The 16,102-nt window shown below is 41.3% G+C and overlaps 1 protein-coding gene across 1 annotated transcript; it reads left to right on the top strand.

Annotated features, from left to right (window-relative positions):
• Positions 1-3,515: 3,515 nt before the first annotated feature.
• Positions 3,516-14,255, top strand: kcnj13 (potassium inwardly rectifying channel subfamily J member 13). The gene is made up of 3 exons (XM_020661127.2): positions 3,516-4,047; positions 8,073-8,635; positions 10,859-14,255. The coding sequence occupies exons 2-3, from the start codon at positions 8,119-8,121 to the stop codon at positions 11,431-11,433; spliced, it is 1,092 nt and encodes a 363-aa protein (XP_020516783.2). The 5' UTR covers positions 3,516-4,047; positions 8,073-8,118; the 3' UTR covers positions 11,434-14,255.
• The last annotated feature ends 1,847 nt before the right edge of the window (positions 14,256-16,102 follow it).

Below are 16,102 nucleotides of genomic sequence, written 5' to 3'. Positions count from 1 at the left end.
CTGCTAGCATCTACAGCTCGTTGTTAGCTAACCGTTAGCTTGTGGAGTAGATGAATGGATGGATGGATAGATAAACTATTTACGATTCGAAATCGTTGCGTTCACAAAGTTCTTCTGAGCAGTGCAGATCATTCTTTCAACTAACATTATCGTTAGAACCTTAAAAACATCGGGATGTTTCTTACTTTGGTCAGAAGTGAGGAGGAGGACGTGGTCAAAAAGACGATTATTTACAGTAAACTGAAGGAAATCTGTTTCCAGAGACAAAAACATGTTTCTACTTCCTGAACATGAAAACGGCACGAGGCCTCACACACGTCCATGTTTTCTTTTTGTGCAGAGAATACACACACACACACACACACACACACACACACACACACACACACACACACACACACACACACACACACACACACACAGAGGGCTTTAACTAAATATTCTGAATCAGGAACATGGAGCTCCCAGCTTTGAGCGTAGATTTAGTCCAAGTCAGATGTTTTCTCTTAGTGAAGATATTTTCTTTCTGTTATTCATTGTTTTGTCTTTCATCTCAACAGTTAGCTTCTTCCTCTTCTGCAGAAATCAATAACCTCCATCTGCTCGTCTCTCAGCTGGTTCAGGGAGCTCAGGATGGAGGTGAGGCCGTCCCTGAAGCCAGCTTTAAAGGAGTACAAATCCTTCTTTGATATAAAGTTGGAGGACTGTAAAGAGGCTCACACTCAGTGAGATGAGGAGAAACTAGGACAAAACAGAAGAAAGCTGCAGTTTTCTTTGCAGGAAAGTTTTCTATCGATTCATTTTGACCGATTGAAACACAGTGGAGTTCCTGAGTCAGACGACAAGGCGCAAAGTGTCCATTTTAACACATCTGAGTTCAACTGTTCAGCTGTAGGAAATCAAAGTTTGAAGAATGTAAATAATTAAAAGACTTTATGAATCACTGATCTGGGAAAAATATCTAACTGTACATAAAACATTACAGAGCGTACAACACTAGCTAGCATTAGCTTAGAAGAGGCTAGATTCTTGTTGATCACACTGAGTGTATAAAACATGGACGAAGTCTCAATGACATAAAGCATTTTGAAGCACAACCATTGCTGTGGCCATTTTGGAAATGGTCACTCTAGATCAATCTAGAAAGAGACAAAGAGTTGAAGCTGAGACTTTAACATGCCCACCTGTCAGTCAACTCAGCCACGCCGCTAATTATTCAAATTTAGAAATAAATGTCAGGCCTAAAATAACAAATTCACTCCTACAGTGTAAACCAATAAGGAATGAGCTGTTTATTATATATTTTTTAACAAGATGTTGACTTCTTGATTTCTGCTGTTAAAAATAATATAATAATACAGATTTTAACGGCGGTTTCTTTGTTCTTGCAAACAACCTCAAGTGGAAACTCCAGGAACTGCAGCTGTTTTCCCTTGCACTTGATTTTGTTACTTTGATTATCTGTTATCTGTTCAGTTGTATTTCTGGTTTACAAAAAGCAGATGTGAGCCTTATTAACTGGGCAACTTGAAGCTCATCACAACAGAGACTCATCTTCTTTAAGGTTAAAGGGTCATACATCAGATTTGTAATTCATTCCTCCGGCTTGGTGAATTATTATGTGTGTTTTAAAGAAACCGTTAGTGTGACAAAATTACACATTTATTTCTCATATTTCAGTTGGAGACTTTTACACTAGACGAGTATTGACACCAGCTAATGAATTCTCCCATCAAACATTTTTTGTTTCCCAGTTGTTACAAATGATGGTAAAAATTATTCAACACTTTTCATTCTTTGTGTTTAGATACCAGTCATTATTTTATGTACAATGGTATGGAAAAGAACCAAAGCTTAAAGGCTTTATATGCGATTTTTTGATCCAGCAGATGTTGCCCTTGAGCACCAGCAAGAAACCAAAACAACTCACGGTGCATTGTTGTGTTAGCATGCTAATGCTAGCGATCTTTATTATGCTTGTATCTTCACACTGCATGTAAATTTACCCGAAATAAGCGTGATCTAGAAACACAGTTAAGCAGTGAGTACAGTATGTTATTCTTCTTTTCTCTAGTCCCTCAATTAAACAGCTTTTATTCGCGAGGGGAGGAGTCAGCCGCCGTCCCAACGATGTAAACAAAGTGAAGATAGGACTCTGAAAACATCACAGACAGTGGGACTCGGGTGTTACACCCATTGTAGACAGTCATTACTCACAGAGTTATTTTCAGAGGATATATTTGATTTCTATCATATTTAAGTGTGAAAAATCGCATATAAAGCCTTGAAAGAAAACTGCATAGTCATATTTTAAACCGACAGCGCCCCGAGCCAGAGAGAGAGAGAGAGAGAGAGAGAGTGGGACTGGCATGATGGAAAGGAGCCACAGGTCAGATTGGAACCCGGGCCGCCTGTTTGGGGGACTTTAGTTTACATATCTAGGGTTGTGCACACGAACCATGATGCTTCAGGCGCCCTGGTTTTAGGTTTTATTTGATTATCGCAAGAATCGTATGATTTAAATTCTGTGACAAATTCATTATGATGTTTTTACCACTGTGCAAAGGACTCTGTATAATAAAATCTAAAAATGAAACGTGTAAAGGTGAAAGCTTCATGGCCCACAGCTGCCTGCAGCTTCTCAAAGAGGAGGTCATGGAATCAGAGGCAAAGCTGAACAGGAACTGTTATGGTATTTAAAATAAAACAGCTCCACTTGCTGGTAATAACAATCATGACAGATAAAACAACAACTGCACATCAGATCCAATCATCTGTGGGAGAACTTCCTGTTCATGTGTGTGATGATTTTTTTACATTTACCCGTCTTTACCCATCTTTACCCATCTTTACCCATCATTACATGTCTTATCCTACTGTTGTTTTTTCCGTCCTGTGTCATGTGACCGGGTGGACACATCAGCTTTATTTTGAGTTATTTTTTAAACATTAAGGCTGAAATGATCCGTCTTCATGTAATGTAAATCCAAACTGAGTTTCATATCAGTCCTGTTCCTGTGTGTGTGTGTGACCTTTGACCTCCAGTCATGTGGCTCTATCATCACTCTGTCCCCAGAGAATAGTCTCTCTGTGACTCCTGCTCAATATGTTAACTATTGTCAGATCCCACACTGATTGACGTCGAGTCAGCTGTTTCTGAGTGAAGCTGATGTGAGAAATGAAACCAGGACGGGTTAGAGTTAGATTTTATTAGAAAGACACACACACACACACACACACACACAGACACACAGACACAGACACACTCACACACACATATACAAACAAACACACACACACACGATTATTATAATGTAAAATACTTTGTACTTGTGATAACAGCTCCGTTTTCAAAAGTTAACTCTCATAATTGTTTAATTGGGGGGGGGTTGGGTTAGGGGTCATGGGTCAGAGGTCAGGGGTCAGTGGAGTTTAAACTTTGCAGAAACCTCAAGTTGTATCTTTAGGGTCAGTGTTAACCCAGAGACTCCTAAAGTTACTGAGAGGTCACAAACGTTTGTGATTAAATGATCAGTTATTGGGTGCATGGCCATGGTTTTCAAACAAGAATTGATATTGTGTTATTTTTAATTGTATCGTATCGAAGTGTACATTTATGATATCGTGACAACCTGAACACACAAGCAGCATGTTGTGAGCAGAGCAGAAGCTGCGGGACACCAACCAGCAACAAGCAGCTCTTTGAATGAGCTGTGACAAGGTGTTGTTCTTTCCCCCTCCCTCCCTCTGTCTTCTGTCTTCCGGGAACACTAATAGGCTCCATGCAGAGTAATGTGACCAACTGAATCATCCTCGCCGGAGCTGGAGGCTGCAGAGCGGAGACACAGAGAGCCGAGCGCGCTCAGTCCGGCTCCCACACCGAGGAAACTCTCCGGGGTGACGTATCCTCACTGGACTCCTCTTGGACTATACAGGGACACTAGCTGCTCTCTTCCATCCACCAGGACCCCCTTTTCTCCAGCTCCACAGACCTCAGATCAGCTCTCAGGTCACTGGGCCCCTGGTTAGGCCTGACTGCAGCTCTTGGTAAGTGTCATGCTGGGCACACTGATGCCCTCAAACCACAGAGACAAAGACACACTGATCTGATCAGTGCTGATAAACCTGTTTAACATTTTCAGGTGCCATCCATTTGTTAAACTAAATATTGAGAGGAGATTAAAGGTTTCATGGGCACACAAGGGCATTTGAAAGTCAAAACCACAAACTCTCTGTCTGCAATTAAGCAGATATTTTACTTTTTGAGACATTTTCATTGTGTAGAATAAGTTAAATCTGCAAACTAAAAGGTACATACACTTTCTGAGTTTGCTATAAGGACTCTTTTCCATTGACTACTTTTCTTGAGTTAGCACAATTAGCTTAGCACCTGAAAAATGTCTGACTATAAGTGAGGCGAAGAGACGACTTCAATCAGTCTCTGTCTCCAGCAGCCTGAAGGGACCGAACACAAAGTGTTGTTTGTTTCCTTACATCACAAGTTCAACTTATTCAGGGGATAAACTTAAAGCGGTGGATCCAAAGTTTAGTGAATGAAGCCGATCAGAAGTTTGTAAGGATGAAGCGTCCCGGGATCTTTAAGTTTGAAATATTCTGTTTGTAAAATCACAATCTTTGTCATCACTCACTTGCAGCGTTAAAATGAACTCATAGACATAGATGATTAGACATAGCTTTAAAGTTCACACACACACACACACACACACACACACACACACACACACACACACACACACACACACACACACACACACACTCTTAGCCCCACAGATCAAACTCTGTTCAAAATAAATAATAAATGTAGTCTATAAAAATTAAATAACTTCTGTAACATTGTTAGAACATTTATTTTGATCATTGGGTCAGGACTCTCGTCAGTTTGTTTTAATCTAACGTGAGTTTTATGTGACAGTGAAAGTGTTTGACTTGTTCATAAAAACATTTTCCAAAAAGCAACTAAAACAAACTTTTATGAAAACCAGGTTGTTTGTTTTCTTACGTTTAATAAACTGGTTAGGAACCTCCATCTCTTAGTAACCATCACGTTTTCACAGCCTTACCTGAACCAATCACCTGTAACAACTCTTCACTTTGACTTCTGAACACTGATATGAAACCAGCTGCCAGTGAACACAACACAGAGGGCAACAGTCAGAACAAACTCTGCTAACCGATCAAATGATGTTTGAAAGAGATTCCTCCCTTGGTGACATTAAGAGTTAAACTATCAGCAGCTCAGAGAGTTTAGAGGTGCAAGTGGATGATTGTTTAAACCTATGAAAGAACCACGTGGACTTTTCCTCCTGCTTCCTGTCTCCTATGTTAAGATAGGATAACCATGACTCTTAGCATGAACTGGCTGAGAGAGCAGAAGAAACATAAAGACACACATACAAACGAATGTAACCAGGCGTGGCATTAACCACATACTTTTTTAACAATGATGGAAAAATCTATAGGCTGTCATTTTGACAGATTAGATACCAAAGGCACCAGAATCCCTTTTAGCAAGTTCCTTTGTCTGACCAGAGGAACTTGAACCAGACTCACATTGAACAGACAGAAACCTGGATCAGAACCAGACTCATGTTGAACAGACAAAAACCTGGATCAGGACCAGACTCATGATGAACAGACAGAAACCTGGATCAGAACCAGACTCATGTTGACGAGACAGATACCTGGATCAGAACCAGACTCATGTTGAACAGACAGAAACCTGGATCAGAACCAGACTCATTTTGAACAGACAGATACCTGGATCAGAACCAGACTCATGATGAACAGGCAGAAACTTGGATCAGAACCAGACTCATGTGGGACAGCCATCAGCTGAGACTGAGTTGGGTTGAGAGTGGATAGACTGATAGAGAGAACTAAAATAGTCAATATGTTAATTCCCGGTTCCTTATCAATAGAAGAGCCAAGACAGAAATGTCACAATGACCGCTGTGACAGACCACGGAGGTCATGTGATCATTTACAGCGTGTTATCAGGTGACAGGTTCCTCATCTTCATCACACAATCAATCAGTCATTGCCCTTCCTGCTGTTTGTCTGTGATGGGGATCTGTTTTCTTAACTCCAGCTCGTGTTGATAATGAATCCTGAACTGACACAAACTGACGAACAAATTCAAAATACTTTTAAAGTTTAAACTTTGTGACACAAACTTGATCAGTTATTTACTTAAGTTCATGTTTTACGGCAAATAGTCACTTTTGAAAAAACAAGGCTAAGCCTAACCTTAAAACAATGAACACTGACACTAAACCAGGACTCTGTAAAGTGTGTCATGTGTTCATGACTAATGTAGTCAGACTAAACACATGAAGAACATGATTATATTCTCAATAAGTAGATGAAGGGGCTTTAATGTAACATTTAAATTATACTGCAGTCATCTAGAAACAAACCTTTACAGCCTGCCTCTGATTCTTGTTGTGAGTCTTTAAAATATAATCCTGACACGGTGTGTACGTGAGATTCATGCTTCAGCTAAGAAATAAAGACTGTGTGTCCTTGTCAGATGAAGTTTGTGTCACTGATATGAAAAGTGTTTTTTCTTTCTATAGAAGATATGAAAAAGAGAAGATGGTTGAAATTCTCTCCTTGGTAAAGTTGTTTTTGTTCTTCCAAACAGACAGAGTTTGATAGAAGGTATGTAGCTCAAGATTCACTGTTTAATTTAAATTATGTGTAAAATGAGAGGGAACGTATGGTGTACTTGTTAAACAGGCCAAGCTGAGCGTTGCAGTGCGGTCGGTTTAAAGCTCCCTGCAGATGAAAGACACATTCCTACTCTGCATGTCGCTGTGTTCCTCAGACTGATCCCAGCTGGGACCAGCTCTAATCTCCTGGCAACAATATTGACATAGAAATAGAAACTCTGACAAAGACAGACTCTGAAGCTGTCCACATGGCCTGCACATACACCTGCTGATAAGTCACTGCACACATATGTATGTCCTGTTTCATACCTCTGCTGAGCACACACTCTATGCACATGTCTTGTTTCAGTTACGAACATGGTGCCTCTGCATGGATTTAGGATGAGGAATCATATTTCAGACCATTGATCGTTTACTTTTTTACAAAGACCTCCAGGACTCGTTAATGTAGCTACACTCAGAGAAACAGTTCGGTGCCTTCTTGTTTAAGACTGCAGAATTAATTTTCTCATCACTTTACTCAAAGTCAAGTCGGACTCAGTCACTGATTTGATGACTTGAGACTTGATTTCATGCAAAAATAGCTTAACCCTTTTAAAACAAGCCTCTGCGGGTGTGCACAGGATTACATGTTTGCACAATGCTAACTATAAATTCCAAAGACATCATTCTTTTTAAAAATAAATATGTAACTTTTGTTTGCATTCTTAAAATGTGCATTCATTGATGATGTTCTGATGTTATTGGGGAGTAGCACTATAAAAAAGAACCTACTGTTGTCTTAACATCTGTTTGTCTGACTTCCTGGTGAAGGTTGATGCTAAGACTTGTCAAATGTGTTTTAAGGTTTCCACCAACATGATGGAAATAGAGGCATTTTAAAGAAAGTGCTCCCTATCCAAAAAACTCCTGTCTACACCAGTGAGTCTGATTCTGCTCAAGGTTTCTGCCTGTGGATAAAATGTGGATTGATGTTGGGTCTCTCTTAGTATAGTATATCACATAAAACAGACCATGATGTTTATGGAAAGTGTCCTTTATAGAAACAAAAGTGACTGATTCCCAGGGTAAATTATTTCATGAAAAAAAAAACATGACAAAAAATTGTTGCAAAGTATTTCTGCCTAGACCAAAGTGACAAAACATTGGTAGGGACTATTTTATGGAAACCAACTCAAAATGCAGCTGTGTTTAGACAACAGTTGCCTATAACTATTCACATCATTAAAAAAGTCCCGACAGGGCCACAGAGTCTGACCAGGGGCATAAAAGCCTACACAAAATCTAGGGGAAAAAGTATTTTCCAGCTGTTTCATATTCTGTTTGTGCTATGAACTTTGCTTGCTCATAAGCTGACAACTATACCTGGCTCTCTTTCAGGATCGTCCTCACCTTGACTCGCTCTGATCGAGATCTATATACAGCCATGACCACCAAATCCACCAGTCTGGTTCTGGGTGGAAAGGCCTCCTCCTCACCTCTCCTGTCCTCTCCGCCCTGTCAGCGCCTCGTCACCAAAGATGGACACTGTGCCCTCCAGCCTACTCTGTGCCCTTCAGGGTCCTGGCGGGGGGCTTTGAGCAGAGCTTGGCGGCTGGCCCTGCAGGATCTGTGGGGACTTTTGGTGGGTCTACGATGGAGGTGGGTCCTTCTGGCTTTCTGTGCGTCCTTTCTGGCACACTGGCTGCTGTTTGCCTGCCTCTGGTACCTGCTGGCCCATCTGAATGGAGACTTGGCGGTGCAGGACCATGATGCCCCCCCACAGGGGCACGTGGTCTGTGTGAAGCACATCACCAGCTTCACTGCAGCCTTCTCTTTCTCCCTGGAGACACAGCTGACCATCGGATACGGCACCATGTTCCCCAGTGGAGACTGTCCGAGTGCCATTGCTCTGCTGGCTGTGCAGATGCTGCTAGGGCTCATGCTGGAGGCTTTCATCACAGGTACGACTCTCCGATTATGAAACTCTCCATCTCCACTATCAGCATAATCTTCAAGGCTATTAGTTTTATAACTGGTGATTTGCTTTTGTCTAAAAATTAATTCAGAGTGCACCACCTCCATTGCTGTCGAACAGAGGAAAGTAATGAGATCTGGCATGAATGGTAAAGGATTTAGGAATGTCTGGAATGTGGAGCACTTGAAACTCTACCAATTATTTTGCCAGGCCAGTTTCTATTAGGGCTTTCACACCTGCAGTAAACTACTGAAGTGTTCATGCTGAGCGTCATGTGTGAACACAAACAGCTGAATGTTTCTCTCTTCACCCGGAGTTTCTCCTCCAGCCTCCTCGTATTTATTCTGCAGAAAGTCAGAGTGAGCTGATGATAGAACAAAGCAGGATATAATCAGGAGAATTCACCTGGAGCGAGTGGGAGGGGGTGGTGACGTTTATTTCCTGTGATCACTGCACGACCATAGACTGTCTGCACGCCACCTCTACGATCTCTGTGCTCTAATGAACCTGCTGCATTATGTTTCCTGTTCTCCAGTATGTTATTCTTCAGATTGAGATTCTGTTCAACTAAACATAGCTTTGATAGAAAGATACATGTTCTCATTATAGCGTCGTATAGAGGACTCGTCCGCTACTTCCGCATCTTTTTTTTATTTTAGTAAAATAAAGTTTAGCAGCTTTAATGTATACAGATAATCGTGTAACCCGAGTTATGTTTTTGCACAAACTGATGTAATATTACTGAACATTGTCATTCCACATGAGCCTTCGGCTTCTCACAACACCTCCGTCTGCTTGACAACAATGAGGGGGAGTAGTGATGGAGACATAACAGCACTGTGTCTCTTACAACAATGCAGTTGCACTCAGAGACCTCCACTTAATCGTTTGAATGTGGGAAAAAAACACTAAAGAACTTAAATATAGGATACAGCAGTCTAAGCAGGAGGGGCAGTATGAAATGCTGTTACTTGTCAAATTAAACACTTTGGTTGATGCATATTGACCCCTGTAGCCTCCATGAGCAATCCATTTGTATCAACCATTAGCCCAAAATTTTAATTACATTTTCACTTGAATTCCTTCCAAATGTTGATCGTACACTGACCCATGAGAATCTGCAGGAACACATTACCTGGGGCTGCTGATTCAGTCCTTAACAGTCCATTAAATGGCTGGAATAAGTTGTCATCAGAAGCTTGGAGTAGAGTTGCTACTTCATATTGAAAGAGGAGTAAGGATCCCTCCTGGGAGGGAGGAGGCCTGGTGATATAAAAATGTATGCCTGATGGAAACACAAGAACAACACAGGGGAAATGGGAAAGACCTGTAGCTAAGACCAAGGCCATGACACTAAGAGCATCAATGCATCCATTTTCTTCCGACTTCCATTAATGGGTCACAACAGCAGCCAGGTATTCCAGATGTTCCTTTATCTATCAACTTTTAGAAGCTTTTCCTAGGTGATTCTGAGGCCATATGGGATGCCTTATTCCTCAAGTGTGCCTGGAAAACCTCCACAGACACTTTTGGGGACCCTGATGGGATACCCAAACCACCATAACTGGCTCTGATCCAAGCAATACAAAAAACCGTCTTTGTCTTTAAACTCAGTCTCGTGGTAACTGTAATTCAATGGAGTTGCAAAGATGAATGAATAAATCAAACCAACATGAGACTTTTACCCAGACGACCAGGGTTTGTTTTTGCTTAAATGAGAAATCAGGGAGAGAGCGTGGGGAATGACATGTGGGAAAGGAGCCACAGGTTGGATTTGAATCTGGGCTGCCTCCATACATGGGGCACGCGCACTAACCACTTCGCCACTAGCGCCCCAGAGGTGTAGTTTTAAATGAAGAGCTGGGAAAGTATTGCCTTTCACTTCAGTTGGGTTGGTACCATTTTCTTTGAAATACTTTAGACAGAGGTGAAAATATATCAGGCATAATCATTCATTATTATCAACTGATCTTTGGCCTTAAAATGGTCTCAAATATCCAAAACATCAGAAGAGTGGGTTATTAAACAATGAAAATTACCAAAAAAACAAATCAGAAAAGGCTGAACAATATTATGAATGAAACATCTGTTCTTAGTTACATTTGACACCCCCCCTCATATGACTATTTTATTTTATTTCTTAATGATTATACACAAAAAAAAATCTCCCAATCATATGATTTTGATATCTCATTTTCTTACCCTTCAGGTGCCTTCGTAGCAAAGATTGCTCGTCCCCAGAAGCGAGCAGGAGCTATCCAGTTCAGCCCCCAGGCGGTGGTGGGCAAACACCAAGGCCAGACGTGCCTCATGATAAGAGCCACCAATCTGCTGCAGCGACCCCTGGTGGACGTGAAGGTGAGTGCTGTGCTCTATGAGGAGCATGAAGGGCAGGCCCTCCACCAGACCTCTCTTGACTTCTACCTGGATCATCTGGGCCAACAACCTTGTCCCTTCTTCATATTCCCGCTCACCTTTTACCATCCCCTGGACCGTCGGAGTCCCCTGTATCCTGCCCTGTGTGAGGGCATGTCCAACCACTTTGAGCTGGTGATCTTCCTGTCCGCCTTACAGGAGGGAACTGGAGACTCTTGCCAGAAGAGGACCTCCTACCTGCGGCAGGAAATCCAGTTTGACCGTCGCTTTGTGCCGGCCTTGGGGCTGGATGCTCGGGGAAGATACATAGTGAGCACTCAGCACTTTGAAACGGCCCACTCAAAGGAACCTTTGAGTAAGGACTGTGTGGTGCAGGTTAACGGGGATGGTAGTGACAGAATGGAGTAAGGGTGTAGAAGGGCAGCCTAATATGGAGGGCATGGAACAGTGGGGCAGATAGCTTCATCGTGAGGTTCTTGATTTAATTTGGGAATTAATTTTAAAAAATGCTTAATTTGAAATATACCGGGGATGGGGGCTGCTTCAGACTCCCTTATTACCCCTACCCAACCATTCCTTCTAAAGTAATAAAAATGATAACCCCCTACTGGCTTCCATACCCACCCCCCCCCCCCCAATATCCTGTTGTTTTGAATTTAATGTTTTGTAAATCGAACAAATAGTTTTATTACAAGTTTTGTTTTGTCATTAGCTCTGTTGGTTAAGCTATCAAAATAGTAAAGCCTGATTTATACTACGCCCTTGAAGCCATGGACCCTATGGGATGAAATGTAATTCGCTTTTGCGCTGTTTCTAATTGCAGCATCTCTAGCTATTCTTCCTGATCGAATCACACTAAAATCCAAGATGACTGGGCTTTAAAATACCATGTAGCTGCTTCCTGTTGTCGGCTTCCAGGTGTATTGTGTTTGAATATTTTCTGCGTTGCAGTAATTTCTATAAAAGTAAATGTATTTTTTCTATCTAGCTACTACTCTAACTTGATTCACTTCGTTTCTCTTTGTTTAAATTACCTGACAATGCCAGGAAAACATAAACACAACGGATGTGAAATTCCACCACTAACTAGCTTTTCGTGGGAGTCAATGCTAAGTGGCACAGACACACAAGCACACCAGTATAAATGCTAACATCGATGTGAACAAACGGCATCCTGAAGCACAAACCACAACTACAAACTCTCTTAGTTTCTTCAGTCCAATAAATAAACGACTCCAGCTTATAAACCAGTGTATGTAAACAATCTCTCTTTGAGAGTACAGTGTGTGCCGATAAAGACGTGAACTAAGTGTAGGGGGTTACCCTACCCTACCAAAGAGGGTTTTGGTAGCAGGCTATAAACATGCTTATTTCTGTCGCTTAAATGAACATTTAGAAAAACAAGCAACATTTTTTTTTCTTTGAACCAGGAAGTCACATGGACATTGAAGGCCTTGTTTTACTAGTAGTATAAATCAGGCTTGAAAGAAGTGAATACATCTACATCTATAATTTACTTACAGACGTAACACTCAGCCAAGCTATAAAGACTATGACACATTTACCGTGACAGTTTAGCTTGTTAGCATGCTAACATTTTAGGTACACAAGCAAAACAGAACAGGATATCTAATGGACCTATTGTAGAAAAGTCACAGTCAAATATTTAAACCCTGCAGAGTGCTTTGGGAAATGGCCACCATTGATGTAAAGTAAATTAAATTTGTAGTGAAAATCAAACCTGAAATTCACCTCCAAACATCAGCTATTTTATAAATCTGAGGGGAAGGTTGAACACAAGTGTGGTGATAAATTGTTTGAAAGAGCAATAAGGAATGGACTAAATACAATGATTCGTCATCTCAAAGGGCATTCATGTTTGTTTGTGGACAAGCAACACAACTGAAGAATCGAACTGTAAACGATCAACATGAGCTGTCAATCACAGAGTCTGATTCTGTCAGGTTGAAGCTGCTACAGTTGTTCATTTGAACATGAGACATTAATATATGACATTAGACTAAGCTGCTTAAAATTGATCAGTAGTGACTGATAGATTGATTTTATTAATGTATATCTTTTTTATTAATCATTACTTGAATCAGTATGCGAAGCAGAAATTCAAGTTTCATGTCCAAACAGTACCATAATAAATATCTCTAGATGATCAGAGGAGGCAGTTGTAGTCAGATGTTTTTATTTCGTATATAATAACAATGCTGTTGATATGAATCACTGTAATCTTTAAACAAATTATGTTTCTTCAGAGGAGAAGATTTTAAATGGTGAGGTGTTGAAGTGTCTCACATGTTTAGAGCCTTTGTACAGTGTACATGACATTAAATAAATATTTTCTAAACAAGCTGGAAACATGGACTCCATATTCTATTATTTATTTTGTTATTTCTGCACTGCCTCGAGAAGGGGTGCTGCTCCCTGTTGGTGAAAAGTGGTACTACATATGTGAGCTTTAAAGGTGTAGGTCATGCACATTTCATTAAAGCTCTTTAGTACTCAATAGATTTTACGATTCACCATCATGTTTAAGTCATATCACTTTTAATCTGTGTCTTTTGCCGATCTGTTTTTCATTTCACTGTTCACTACGATTACTAAAATCCGTCAGCTTCTGGACAACACATACTGACCTGGCAGAAGCTAAACCCTGAAATATCAGAACACACAAAGGTTTCAACATTTTCAACATTTCAATACCACCTGTTTTTAAGCTATACAAGCTCCCTTATGCAAATTATTAAAAGTATCGTTGCTGTACTGAAACATGGCCAATATATTTGTGTTTTTTAGACACTGTGAAAGAGTTTGGCTGCAGTTTTAGGCATAAAAAATAGATATCCTTGTCACTGGGTGCCTTGACTTATTTTTTTTGCCGTGGTTTCCAAACAGAAATCAGTATAATGTCTGGTATTGTGACAACTCAGGAACTCACACATATCTGGATTAACTTCAATATCATCATCCTTAGTTTGCCTGTACAAAAGAAAATGATGGTTCTGCTCCAGGTTTCTACCTGTTCAACATGAGTCTGGTTCTGCTCCAGGTTTCTGCCTGTTCATCAAGAGTCTGGTTCTACTCCAGGTTTGTGCCTGTTCATCATGAGTCTGGTTCTGCTCCAGGTTTGTGCCTGTTCATCATGAGTCTGGTTCTACTCCAGGTTTGTGCCTGTTCAACGTGAGTCTTGTTCTGCTCTAGGTTTGTGCCTGTTTATCATGAGTCTGGTTCTGTCTGTTCTACATGAGTCTGGTTCTGCTCCAAGTTTCTGTCTGTTCATCATGAGTCTGGTTCCGATCCAGTTTTCTGTCTTTTCATCATGAGTCTGGTTCTTCTCCAGGTTTCTGTCTGTTCACCATTAGTCTGGTTCTGCTCCAGGTTTCTGCCTGTTCAACATGAGTCTGATTCTTCTCAAGGTTTCTGTCTGTTCAACATGAGTCTGGTCCTGCTCCAGGTTTCTGTCTGTTCAACATGAGTCTGGTTCTGCCTGTTCAACATGAGTCTGGTTCTGCTCCAGGTTTCTGTCTGTACAACATGAGTCTGGTTATGCTCCAGGTTTGTGCCTGTTCTACATGAGTCTGGTTTTGCTCTAGGTTTGTGCATGTTCAACATGAGTCTGGTTCTGTTCCAGGTTTCTGTCTGTTCAACATGAGTCTGGTCCTGCTCCAGGTTTCTGCCTGTTCAACATGAGTCTGGTTCTGATCCAGGTTTCTGCCTGTTCATCATGAGTCTGGTTCTACTCAAGGTTTGTGCCTGTTCAACATGAGTCTGGTTCTGCTCCAGGTTTCTGTCTGTTCACCATGAGTCTGGTTCTGCTCCAGGTTTCTGCCTGTTCAACATGAGTCTAGTTCTGTTCCAGATTTCTGTCTGTTCATCATGAGTCTGGTTCTGCTCTAGGTTTCTGTCTGTTCAACATGAGTCTGGTTCTGCTCCAGGTTTGTGGATGTTCAACATGAGTCTGGTTCTTCTCCAGGTTTCTGCCTGTTCATCATGAGTCTGGTTCTGTTCCAGGTTTCTGCCTGTTCAACATGAGTCTGGTTCTGTTCCAGGTTTCTGCCTGTTCATCATGAGCCTGGTTCTGCTCCAGGTTTGTGGATGTTCAACATGAGTCTGGTTCTGCTCCAGTTTTCTGCCTGTTCATCATGAGTCTGGTTTTGCCTGTTCAACATGAGTATGGTTCTGCTCCAGGTTTCTGTCTGTTCAATATGAGTCTGGTTCTGCTCCAGGTTTGTCTGTTCATCATGAGTCTGGTTCTGCCTATTCTACATGAGTCTGGTTCTGCTCCACATTTCTGCCTGTTCAACATGAGTCTGGTTCTGTTCCAGGTTTCTATCTGTTCATCATGAGTCTGGTTCTGATCCAGTTTTCTGTCTGTTCAACATGAGTCTGGTTCTATTCCAGGTTTCTATCTGTTCATCATGAGTCTGGTTCTGATCCAGGTTTCTGTCTGTTCATCATGAGTCTGGTTCTGATCCAGGTGTCTGTCCATCATGAGTCTGGTTCTGCTCCAGGTTTCTGTCTGTTCATCATGAGTCTGGTTCTGCTAATCGGATGAAACATTGTTGAAGGGAGGTTCCCAATTGAAATCCCCAGTGAAGTCCGAGCTTTTGCTGACTGTCAGTCTACACACTTCAGTTGTGGGCGGCCAGATGCGACTATCTAATAGGGCAGGTAGTATCGACGTTGGCATCAACTATTAACTCACATGAACCTGGTCTGGGTCTATTGAAGGTGGCGATGCTGGTTTGGTTGTGTTGGTAACTAAGGCCATAGAGTAGGATATGTAACTTATCAGTTGAGCCAAGGGGCATAATTGGGAAGATGGATTTCTACACTGAGCCCTTATCCTTATTAGCGCACAAGTACACCTTGTGTTTATTTCAAATAAATAAACTTACCTGGACACAAATCACCGCCAATGTCAAGGTAAAATTTATCATCCCAACAGGGCAATTTGCTTTATAGCCAGCAGTGAATAACACAAGAAAAAGTGAGTCTCATTCACACAATAACACTGAAAACCATCAAGGGGGAAAAGAAACCAACGGCACTTGGAGTCAACATT

The sequence above is a fragment of the Labrus bergylta genome, chromosome 11 (genome assembly GCF_963930695.1).
Source record: "Labrus bergylta chromosome 11, fLabBer1.1, whole genome shotgun sequence".
In the NCBI taxonomy this organism is placed as follows: Eukaryota; Metazoa; Chordata; class Actinopteri; order Labriformes; family Labridae; genus Labrus; species Labrus bergylta.
The sequence above is the reverse complement of the archived record's forward strand: the minus strand, read 5'-3'. Positions and strand labels throughout refer to the sequence as shown.